Genomic DNA, 11,321 nt, shown 5'->3' with positions numbered 1-11,321 from the left:
TTATGTACAGACATCATTGTAGTATTCTTGCCTGTAAGACTGAATATTGGGATTCTGGATACGGGAGTATATTCAAGAGGTGGGACACATGAATTGATCTAAGTTCTTAAAACACTTAAACGATATCCTGAATAGATTGAAGTTTGTATGAGAATTTAAGATGGATCAGTATATCGACAATCGAGGTGAATTGTTTAAATCTGAGTATGTAATATAGCTTAACGGTACTTGTAATCTGTCTGAAAAGCTGATATGATTCCCTGACACGCTCACCAAAAATAATTTTTGTAAATAGTTTATTTTCTGCAATTTAAGTTTTCTGTTATTTCATTTCTTAGTTTAGATCATTTTAAAATCCAAAAAGATTTTATTTCTGCTTTATTTTAGACAAACCAGAGTGGAAAGTTGATTGTCGGATTCTAGAAAGATGAAGCAGATGCAGGAGATTCTGAGCTGAAGATTGAGGAGAGCTTACATTGTTGGAATTGTGTTTGTTTTCAAAGTCAAAACAAGTTCATTAAATTGATACTTGTCATTTTAAAAAAGAAAATCAAAAAATGATTTTACTAAATCAGTATGATTCGTCAACAAATCAACCAGAGTCATTAAATTGAACTTGGTAGATTAATCAAGTATTCAGGGTCATTAACTTGAACTTGAAAACTTGAGTGGATTTCTAAAAGCTGATTGAGTTAGTGTTTATTGATTGAAAAGATAGATTGTAATGTTATTGGTTAAGTAACAGGTTTGGAGGCTTGTTTATTCCCAATGGAGGTAAATTGTTAAAGTTTGAGTCAGATACCTTAGATCCCAGCAAACTGAGAGGGGGAGTCTGTGAAAGGGGGAGTCTGGATCAACAGCTATTGGGAAGATAGAAGATAGAAACAGGTGCTAATGCTGAAACCTGTGAAGAATGCTTGAGAGGATAGACAGAGTTTGTGAAAAGACAAAGACTGAAGACTATGGATCTGAAGATGCTAAAAGACTACGTCAACATCCAAGGGGGAGTCTGTTGATACACGGAATGTCTGTTGACTGCGTCTACAAAGAGTCTGAAGTCAAGATTAGTCAACAGGGAATCAAAGTGTGAATATAGTGAGAAATAGGCTTAGGATCTCTTATATGTCATTGTAATGTTCTGGACCGCTTTTGTGTCATTAATCTGGATCGCTTATGTGACAAAGGATCTGGATCGCTTATATGGCATGTCACATAAGCGACCAAGGAACTCTATATATAGGGGTGAGCGGTTCATCATTTGTAACGGTGTATGTGTGTGCTACGGTGCTGAAACTCTGCCAAATTTTTATCAGAAAGCAATAGAAAGATAAGGAATTGAAAGGATAAGCTGTTGTAACTTCATTTACGTTGATTCCGCCTTCGTACGTGAAGATGAACTACCTTGACTGACTTTTCGGGTCATACAACGGTCCAACATCAGTGATGGCCAATTAAGCCCAATTGGTAGTCAAATAGACCTAATGATGATCATGTAGGCCCAATGAAGGTCAACTAGGGTTTTTGAGCTTAATGATGATCAATTAGGGCTCGATAAGGCTCGGCTAGTTTTGAGCTTTTCTCGAGCTGATCTCAAGCATATCTCAATATACACTATTTAAAAAATATACAAAAAATCTTACTATAAAATTCATACATGTCTTAATCTTCCATTGAGCCTTAATGTATCACAATGGGCAATAGTATGTCATATATGTCCTACTGAACAATATTGGGCCATTTTGGGCCTTAATGGATCACTTTGGACAATTGTAGATCGTACATGTGTTAATGGACCATATTGGGCTTTAGTGGATCAAAATGGACAATAATAAATCGTACATGTGTTAATGGACCATATTGGGCCATAATGGATCACAATGGACACTAATAGATCGTCAATGTGTTAATGGACGGTATTGGGGCTTAACGGATCAAAATAAACAGTAGAGAATAAATGTGTTATGTATACTATACATAATCTCATAGGTTTTTAGCTTTCCCTCTCGAAAATACAGCTACAAGTAAGGTTTTGTATGATTTTATCTGCATGTACAATCCAAAAAACCCAAGGTATAATAGTTAGATGCATTAAAACGTCTTGGGTATGAGAGGCGCGCGCCTCAGGCCAATAAAGCCCAAAAAAATCCCAAAAAAAACTCGTCTTTTTGACGATTCTTGTAATTACTCTAGGCACTGAGCGAAAAAACCCTAGGGTGTGCGTATGTAGCGCCTCACACTTAAGCACGAATGAGTCGCGTTTTTTAAGACCAAGTACATATCCTAGTTCAACTTTTAAAAGACTAAATTAATAATTTGTATAAATAATCTCAATTAAAAATGGGTATTCCATATCCTTGTTCCCCGCCCAACTTTTCCCTCTTCCTCAAAATCTCAAATTCCCCTCCCATCTCCCCCTTTCCTTCCTAACCTATTCAACCCTCTTCCTCAAAAACCCAAATTCCCATCTCATCACCTCCTTTCCCTCTTAACCTAATTGAATCTTCATGTCCTTACAAAATTCAAGAACTCAAACTACTCAATGGCTACTCTACGATGATCGACACTGTCAAATCCTATGGCTCAAACATACTTGCTCTGTGCGCCGACGGATATCTTTGGTTTTTAAACTCATTAGAGATGGTGACCCCTGAAATCATGACAAGAGATTCTGATTTCATAATATCTTCCATAAAAAACGTTGATCAATTCAAGATTTTTTTAGGGTTTTAGGATTTTCCCCAACTCGGTATATATAGGTTTTGAATGGATATCAAATCAGAAGGTAAAAGTGTTCTCCATTTCGTTTTTTTTTTTTTTGACAAACAGTGTGTGTGCGAATGTACTTATCTTTTAAATCCACATCTTCACAGTTATGCAATTCAGATCTGACAATCGCTCATATAAACGTCTCAGATTCTCTCCCTCTGAACTGGTACGAATCACACAATGTTAGTAGTAGACGTTTATATTAAGAACGATTCAGGACTTGAAGGACTTATTAAGTGCTCTGATCTGGTGTAATTTTTTTTATTATGTTAATAGATTTGGTTAGTTTAGATTTGTTGAAGTTTTGTGATGTTATGATGTTAAACAGCTTGGATCTGGGCATTTGATGTTTGAGAGTGTGAATTTGTTGCTGTGAAATTGTTGTAAGGTTTTTAGTGTTTGATGCGTTAATCTAGTGAAATATTCGGTTTCAGTGTTTAGTGTTTGTATATTGTGATTAATCATTCTGGATCTGCGTTTTCATGTTTGATTGATTATTTATCTGTTTGAGAGTGTGAATTAGATTCTTCGAAGTTAATTTAAGTTTCGAGTTTTTAATACTTTAATCTGGTGAAAGATTCCGTTTCAACTTCCGTATATGTGTATTGTGCTCTTAAGCGTTTTGGATCTGCATTTTCATATTGAGAGTGTGAATTGGTTTATGTGAAGTTAATTTATTGTTCAGGTGTTTGATACATAATCCGGTGAAATATGTTGATTGTTACATGCTTAAATGTTAATGTAGTGAAATAGTATAGAAAATGTCATTGATTGTTGGATAATTGATGAGAATCGTAATTTTGAACACATATCTGTCTTTCATTACGTTGCCAGATTTGTCTATTTTCTTTCATATTAGCGTAGATAGACATGCTCATTTTCTTAAAGGGAGATGGTGCATTTTAGCACCACCTCACTATTCACAAGAACAAAACTTGATTATGGATCAATTACCTGTATCATCTTTGAGTTTGTGAAGTATTTAATTTTCTTTTATCAAATGACTGTCTTGATGGTAAGTTTTTTGTTTATTTATCTTGCCGTTTTACCATCCAGCCAACTCAGCAGCAAACGCGATATAGGAAATCACCTTGTGCGCCAGCAGATGGAGAAGGTATGATTGAAACAACTCACTACTGATTACTTTTACTTTAATTGCATCCTTTTGAACTTGATTCTTAAACTAGAAAAGTGACTATTTTTTTATTAAGTAGGTGCTGGATTGACATTAGAAATACAAACTGTCAATTTGTTACTTGAAACTCATGAGTCATGGTGGTGGATATCTTCCACAATTCACCTCGTGCCGTTATTGCATACACAATGTAGTTTTTTTATGTGTTCTTGCTATATTTTTTAAGTGGTTTGAAACCACAATAAAAACTTGGTTAGTTACATGAAAGTATTAAGGTCATATCATTTAGTTACTGGAGCAGTATTCCACATTCGCTATAGTGGTTATTTTGATATGATTTTATTCTTGTGCTAACATTATTATGTCTATAAGTTGATAAGACTATGCGTAGTGGGCGTTGTTGCCCAACTTTTTTTCCTTCAAACACGCCCAAACACGCCCACCCCCTAGCTAGGAATTATTGGGCGTTATTGTTCAAAAAAGCCCCCTAGGCGTTTTTTAAATCACGTTTTGTGCAAATTTGAAGGGTCGATCACATTTAATCTTCCTTTTTTTGGCCAATAGATTTTTTGTTCGGTTTTTTTATTTTTATTTAATTCTCTACACCCTTTTACTGACTGTACTGCCACATGGCGGAAAACGCCCAAGGGTAGGGGCACTATTCACCCTTACCACTATGCATCGTCTAATAGAGTTAATGGGCATTGCCATATATTGTTAGCTTGCTACCTACGTATTTATAGCTTTTAACTATGGAATGCCATTGTAGAATGTTGGAGTTATTGTTTAAATCGTTTCAAAGTAGTTGACATTGTATTAGATCAATTTTTTTAGAGTTTTTTATTATATATTATTTTAATATGGATCGATCCGGATAACGATCCATCCATTTAAAATAATTTGGATATGTATTTTATTTTTAGTTTTTATTCTTTTGTCTTTCTTTTTATTAATCTTTTTTTCTTATTTATTTGGGCCTTTTATGAATGATTTAATGAGATTTTTCTTTTTTGTGTAAACTAATAATGGAAGATAAAAGTATGCAAGGACAAAGCTCCAAAAGACATATGAATTCTTATGAAAATACAAATAATGGAAGATACAAATAATTTTAATATCATGGAACTTAATGCTTATACATGGATGGTTTATTTGTAGGTAGTCCATGAGGATTGAGGACGCATGATGACTCAAGATTTTATGCTTCTTATTTTTTTAATTGCTTTTAATTTCTTTGTTAAATGTTAAAACTTTATGTTAGATAATGTTATAACTTATTTATGGTTAGTGTTTTTGTTATGAACATGGGGCTTATTTGAAATATAATTAAGTTTTATTTCTTTCATTAGTTGATGTTATACAATAACTATTAGGATGTTATATGTTGATGGTCTGTTTATAAAATTGGTTTTATAATCTTATTTGGGATATTAGGACCATTTTCTTGATATTAAAGTAGCTATAACGTTAAATAATAAGGGTCCTATAAATTAATTTTTAATGACGCTTGTATGTGTATCAAAAGATTAAAAGTAGACAATCACATATTAGAACATTGTAAAAGTGTTCTAATATGTTCTTTTTAGGATGCTATTTAAGTTGTCTATAGACATATTACACTACTAGAAAATTGAGCAATTGCCACCAGAATTTGTGACCAAAAAAATTGGTTTCAAAATTTGTGACCATTTTTTGACCGATCTCTTATTAGTAGCAAAATCTTCTATTGACTATAATTACGGTCCCAATTCAGTGAAAAATCCCCATTTGAAATAAAAAAAATGTCTAATAATATGGTAAGGTCACAAAATGATGGCAAATAAATAAAAAAAGAAAAACCTTGGTGGGTTTGTGATTGATTTGGGACCGCTATTTGTCACCGTCTTTTGTAGTCACAATATTGATAAAAAAAAATAGCGGGCTAAAAGGAAAAAAATAGGCGGGCTACAAGTAAAAAAATTAGAAGGATCATTTAGGGTTTAATATTTCCATAATTTTTGGACTAATAGTTAGCAATTGCCGTTTGTGGCATCCTCCACAATTCTGAATTCCTCCAATCCACCATTACGGATCATCTCTCAATCTCTCAACTGAAGTTTTGATTAATCATTCGCCGGTGACGGACGGACGAAAGGTACGTTTGAATCTTGACTTAACTTCCTTCTTTAGCAATTTCATCACTTCAATATGTTCTTTTGTTTTCGATTGCTGTTATCAAAACACAAGAATCCACCACTATTAGAAAAATACTAGTGAGAGAAACACAAAAGGGTTCCGTAATAATATGGACGGCAGAGGTGGTATTGCAAGATACTCCGGCAGCAACAGTAGTTATGGTGAGATAACCTACGGTATGTCAAAGGTTCAGAGAATAATGCTCAAGTTCAGGCCCATCGCACCCAAACCCATGGCTGCCGGATCCGGTTCAAGCTGCTCCACGGTGGAGCATAGCGACGGCTCCGGCGGAACCCCACGGCGTAAGCGGAGGTACGTTAGGGTTAATAACAACAACAACAACAAAAAGAATAATAATAACACAAGCCCCGTTTCAAAGAAACGGAAACTTTCTAATAATCATAATATTGTTAGTTCTGGTGGTGCTCATGGCGGAGACACGGTGGTGACGCTGGCTTTGATGCCGGAGACACCGGACCGGAAAGAAAACTCACCGGCAACAAGTACACCGAGTGAAAAACAAGAAGTATTATTTTCCGGTACAACAATTAATAATAAGAAACCATCACAGGTTTTGTTAAGCTTCAACAGTATGCAGTCAACACACCAATCGGAAACTAAAAGAATAGACAATTGTGACACATACAACACTTTGAGTAATAATAAATTTTCAAGAAAATTTACTTTAATTAGGGCAGAGGCTTCATGGGTTTCTATAAGAATGCTTGAATCCAAATGGGTATTTCATGATTGGTGAAAAAGATGAATCTTGCACAAGAGAAATGAGAAAAGGCCCAAAATTTACTCCATAAAAATGAAAAATTGTGAGCAAAAGAGGAAGAAGAAAACGAGAGATGAAAAGGGTGTTTTAGTGGTTTGAGATTTGTGTAGGTTTATCTCTTTCTTGATTGTTGTTGAACAAAATAGAAAATAAAGTGTGGATTTGAAAGGAAGGGGGTTCCTTTTGCTTTTTTTTTAGGTAATAAAAACAATGGGTAGTGGTTTGTAACCAGGAAAGGCTACTGTGTGTGTGTGGGAGGATGGATGGATGGATGTAGGTGTGAGGTGTGTGTTTGTTTAATGTTTATTAACCTAAAGATAAATGAGAGAATGAGATGTGCTTTATATTCTTTTGTCTTTTTATTAATTTATCTGCCTTTCAAAAACAAGAATTATCCATTAACATACATCAGCCACCACCATCGATTATATCCACAAATGAAACCATTTTTTGCATAAAGATTCCCACAAGTTTTTTTTTTTTTTTTTTTTTTCAGTTATTATAAAAATACACACAAAATTTAAAAAAAAAAGCCTAGCCACTTATAGCCTAGCCAATCCAGCCAATGAGAGCCGACCACAGAAGACCGCTAGCCCCGCCCAACGCCCGGGCTGAAACCCCCGCCCAAAGGGCCACGCCGAAACCCAAACCCACCCGGGGTGGTGACGTGGGCATTTGTACCCAACCCACACCCCAACCCCCGCCCCATACCCCATAGTCTTAGGTGTAGATGAAGTATGATGACATTATACCACTGTATAATAATAATAATAATAATAATAATAATAATAATAATAATAATAATAATAATAATAATAATAATAATAATAATAAATAAATAAATAAATAAATAAATAATAATAATATACACTTACTCAAAGATCTGTTCATTAATTCACTAGAAATTACAAATCACTAAGAAACAATTTAGTAAACAATTTGCACATGTTGGTCCAAATTAAAACGTCAAATTAAACCTTTACAAAGTCAATAGAGACAAACCCAACTAAAAAAAGTCTAATAAGTGTATAGAGTATTTAAACATAGTGTTCACAGTTGATAATTAGCAACTTTACAAGAAAATTATTTACACAAATTCTTCAAGAAACAGGCTCCTAAGAGTACGTTGCAAGAGGGAAAAAAACAAATTCCTACAAAGAACCAGCATTACAAAGTAGAAATCGAAAACCAACCAAAGCCGACCCACTTGCCAAACTATAAATAACAAAATATAAAGAATTATACATTTTTTGGTTTGTTTGGGACTTGTAGTTGAAGAATGCAATTTTTTGTATCTATCCCTTAGCTTAGTCCTTAGATGTATCTATTTATATTTGTTATAGTTAAAGTTAATAATGAATGATTTATGTGTATATACATGTTTATGATGACTTTGAATTTTAGGTGCACTTATTTGATTAGTAATGGCATGGTTTAGCAATCGAAAGTGGATGTATGAAAAGATTGATAGTGACGGATATCTTAATCCTGAATATTGTGACAATGTGGATTTGTTTTTGGACTTTGCATTTTCTCATGAGGAAGTTGTTGATAAGATGGTCAATATGCATGGTGAGACAATACTTGAGATAAAATGTCCTTGTTATAAATGCCAAAATATAAGTTATAGAGACAGAGCCACTGTTCAAAAACACTTGTATAAGGAAGGTTTCATGCTACGTTACGAAAAATGGAGTGAACATGGCGAAAGTTCCATCTGCGACGTTGGACAACATTCTACTACAATGGAAATTGATGATAATGATGATGCCTACAGACGCATGGTGTTAGATAATATGTATGCATGCGGTTATACTTCAAATACTTTGTGTACCTGAACCAATCAATCGCGAATGGATTTGGGTTGTAGATGGAGAGTAAGTACACATATATTGTTTCTTTATGTACATAAAAAATGTTACTAATAGTTTTTATATTCATTGCTTTCATTTTGTAGATTTAGTAATCAAGGGACTGCTACCCGAGTTATTTTATCAAATTTAATAAGTTTGTGGTCCGGTCCATGGGAGAGCTGGAGACATGTTCCCAATGAGCACAAGACACGGTTATTTGAGCGATTCCAGGTGTGTTTACTTAGACCATTCTTATTATTTAACTGGTTGGAACATTTTGTACGTTTATTTAAAGTTTTTTCTTCATAGATGCATTTCCAGTGGGAGGATAAATGGAATGCACGAATTCATAGGTGCTGGGAGAAGTGCATTGCTGGTAAATTCCCTAATTTGTTGCGGAACGTACGAAATGATGCTAAAGCTACAGCGAAAGAAAAAGGTAAAAATGTTGGAGAGGATATGACCAATCTTATTGACTTTAAACCAGCATGGATAAGATCTGAGATATGGAAACAAATGCTTGACCACTGGAACACACCTAAGTGGAAAGCAAAGTCTTTAAGAAACAAAGAAATTAGAAGTAGGGCAACTGGAGGCAAACATACACTAGGATCTCAATCCTATGCGAGCATGAAAAGAAAAGCGGTAAAAATTGTTAATTTCCCTCTTATATATATATATATCATGTAAATATCATTTTTATTAACTTCTAAATTCCACATTTGTAGGCTAAGATACTTGGGCGTGAACTGTCAGTTCATGAAGGGTGGAAGCAATCACACTGCAGGAAAGGAAGTCGACCATTGGATAAAGATCTAAGTTGTAGTAGTTCACTACTTTTGGATGTTGATTCGGAAGGGAACACTCAAGAAGAAAATCTTGTATGGGTTGATGATAGGGCAGAGGAGACTTGGGTAAGTTGATTGATTAGTAAATCCAAACAACATATTTCAAAAAAAAAAAAACAGAAGTTTATTAAAATGAGATTTGAATAATCTAATAATGTGTTTATCCCGTTAGGTTAAATATGATGGTTTTCTTGTGGAAAAGTACGGGAAAGAACGCATTAAACATCCAAAATTTGACGAAGACTTGTGGTCACGAGCTGCGGGCAAGAATAAAGGAAAAGTGTACGGGTTAGGCAATGTTAGTGACCCGTGTGTACATAATAGAGAAGACCCTGAGGTATGTTTAATCCTTTTAGACTAATAGTTTTTAGAAATATAAATAAAATTGTTTGCTCTTTGGCATAAGTGGAATCACATACATTAGTAATTCATATTGAGGAATTTCATATTGATTTGATTACACTTTCTCTACGGGTTGTTTCATACAACAATTTGCTTTTGAAATTAGGTATAATTTCCTTCTAAATATGTAAACATTTAAAATGTAGCTCACAATTGTATTATATTTTCTTTGCAACCAACTTGACCCGTTATTACTTTTGTTAGTTCTGACTTCTTGATTCTATTCGTTGGTTGTTTTGTAGATTGAAAAGTTGAACTTAGTTATCGAGGAGCTCGTTAAGCATAATGATGAAGAAAAAGAAAGGTTAGATGGAATTATTGCAACGTTGTTGGCTGAAAAAGAAAAAGATAAAGCGGATAAAGATGCTCTGCTCGAGAGGATGTCACAAATTGAAGCTATGTTAACGGCTACAGTTCGAAAATAGGCTATAAACACTTGGTTTCGAATGTTTTGATGTTTATCATATTAGGATACTTTTGATTGTTTTATGTTTTAGTTGGTATTTTTATTAGAATGTTTTATATGCTTTTGAAAAATAGATGTTTTATATAACTTTGGGATTTTGTTATACTATTAGACTTTTTATATATATTTTGGAGTTTTATTGATATGTAATTTTGATGAAATAGCAGGGAGAAATCTGAATGAAAAACCCACCAAACAACTCCAAAAAATGGTGGCTAAATGGTGGCTAAATCATGGTGGCTAAATCGTGTCGTTGGTGTCAAAAATGGTGGCTAAATGGTATTAAAACTGTGGCAAAATGGTGGCAAAATGGTGGGAATATCGGTGGCTAAATGGTATCTAGTATAAAAAATGGTGGGAATATCGGTGGCTAAATGGTATCAAAAGTGGCAAAAAAACTCGTCACAACATAGGTTAGGTGGCAAAAATGGTGGCAATATCGGTGGCTAAATGGTATCAAAGCGGTGGCAAAAAACTCAAAAAACTCGTGGCAAAAATGGTGGCAATATCGGTGGCTAAATGGTATCAAAGCGGATCGTCACAACACGGTAGAAATGGTGGCAATATCGGTGGCTAAATGGTATCAAAGCGGTGGCAAAAAAATCGTCACACGTAGCAAAACAAGCAAACATGTAGCGGTGGCAAATAATTTTGACGAGTTTTGTGGTGGCAAAAATTTGGTAGCAAAATATAAAAATGGTCACTATTCGGTGGCATTAGGGCAATTGACACGGATGTTTTTGTCACCACATTTTCAGTGGCAAAATGGTGACAACAAGGAAATTGCTACCGTTTTGTGACCGAATATTTCATAGCAAATACCCTTTTTTCTAGTAGTGTTATGCGACCATAAAATTGGTTTCATAATCTTATTTGGTATATTAGGACCTTTTTC

General features: G+C 34.3%; 1 protein-coding gene and 1 long non-coding RNA gene across 2 annotated transcripts; both read left to right on the top strand.

The window, feature by feature from the left end:
- The first annotated feature begins 2,361 nt into the window (after positions 1 to 2,361).
- LOC110921616 lies at positions 2,362 to 5,102 on the top strand. Its single transcript, XR_004891818.1, has 3 exons — positions 2,362 to 2,782; positions 3,823 to 3,880; positions 5,060 to 5,102. It is a non-coding gene; the product is annotated as an uncharacterized LOC110921616 (long non-coding RNA).
- A 688-nt stretch (positions 5,103 to 5,790) lies between these two features.
- On the top strand, positions 5,791 to 10,541 carry LOC110921821. Its single transcript, XM_022166157.2, has 7 exons — positions 5,791 to 6,035; positions 8,262 to 8,734; positions 8,815 to 8,941; positions 9,020 to 9,355; positions 9,439 to 9,624; positions 9,731 to 9,895; positions 10,203 to 10,541. Exons 2-7 carry the CDS (start codon positions 8,658 to 8,660, stop codon positions 10,383 to 10,385), a joined length of 1,074 nt encoding a protein of 357 aa, XP_022021849.1. The 5' UTR covers positions 5,791 to 6,035; positions 8,262 to 8,657; the 3' UTR covers positions 10,386 to 10,541.
- Positions 10,542 to 11,321: the final 780 nt, after the last annotated feature.

The sequence above is a fragment of the Helianthus annuus genome, chromosome 4, assembly GCF_002127325.2.
Source record: "Helianthus annuus cultivar XRQ/B chromosome 4, HanXRQr2.0-SUNRISE, whole genome shotgun sequence".
NCBI classification, from domain to species: Eukaryota; Viridiplantae; Streptophyta; class Magnoliopsida; order Asterales; family Asteraceae; genus Helianthus; species Helianthus annuus.
The sequence above is the reverse complement of the archived record's forward strand: the minus strand, read 5'-3'. Positions and strand labels throughout refer to the sequence as shown.

Excerpts from the sequence above, each read along its gene's own strand:
- LOC110921821 (XM_022166157.2), top strand. The coding sequence starts at position 8,658 with ATGCATGCGGTTATACTTCAAATACTTTGTGTACCTGAACCAATCAAT. Across the intron at positions 8,735-8,814 it reads ATTTGGGTTGTAGATGGAGA|ATTTAGTAATCAAGGGACTG; the intron begins GTAAGTACACAT and ends TTCATTTTGTAG. Across the intron at positions 8,942-9,019 it reads GGTTATTTGAGCGATTCCAG|ATGCATTTCCAGTGGGAGGA; the intron begins GTGTGTTTACTT and ends TTTTCTTCATAG.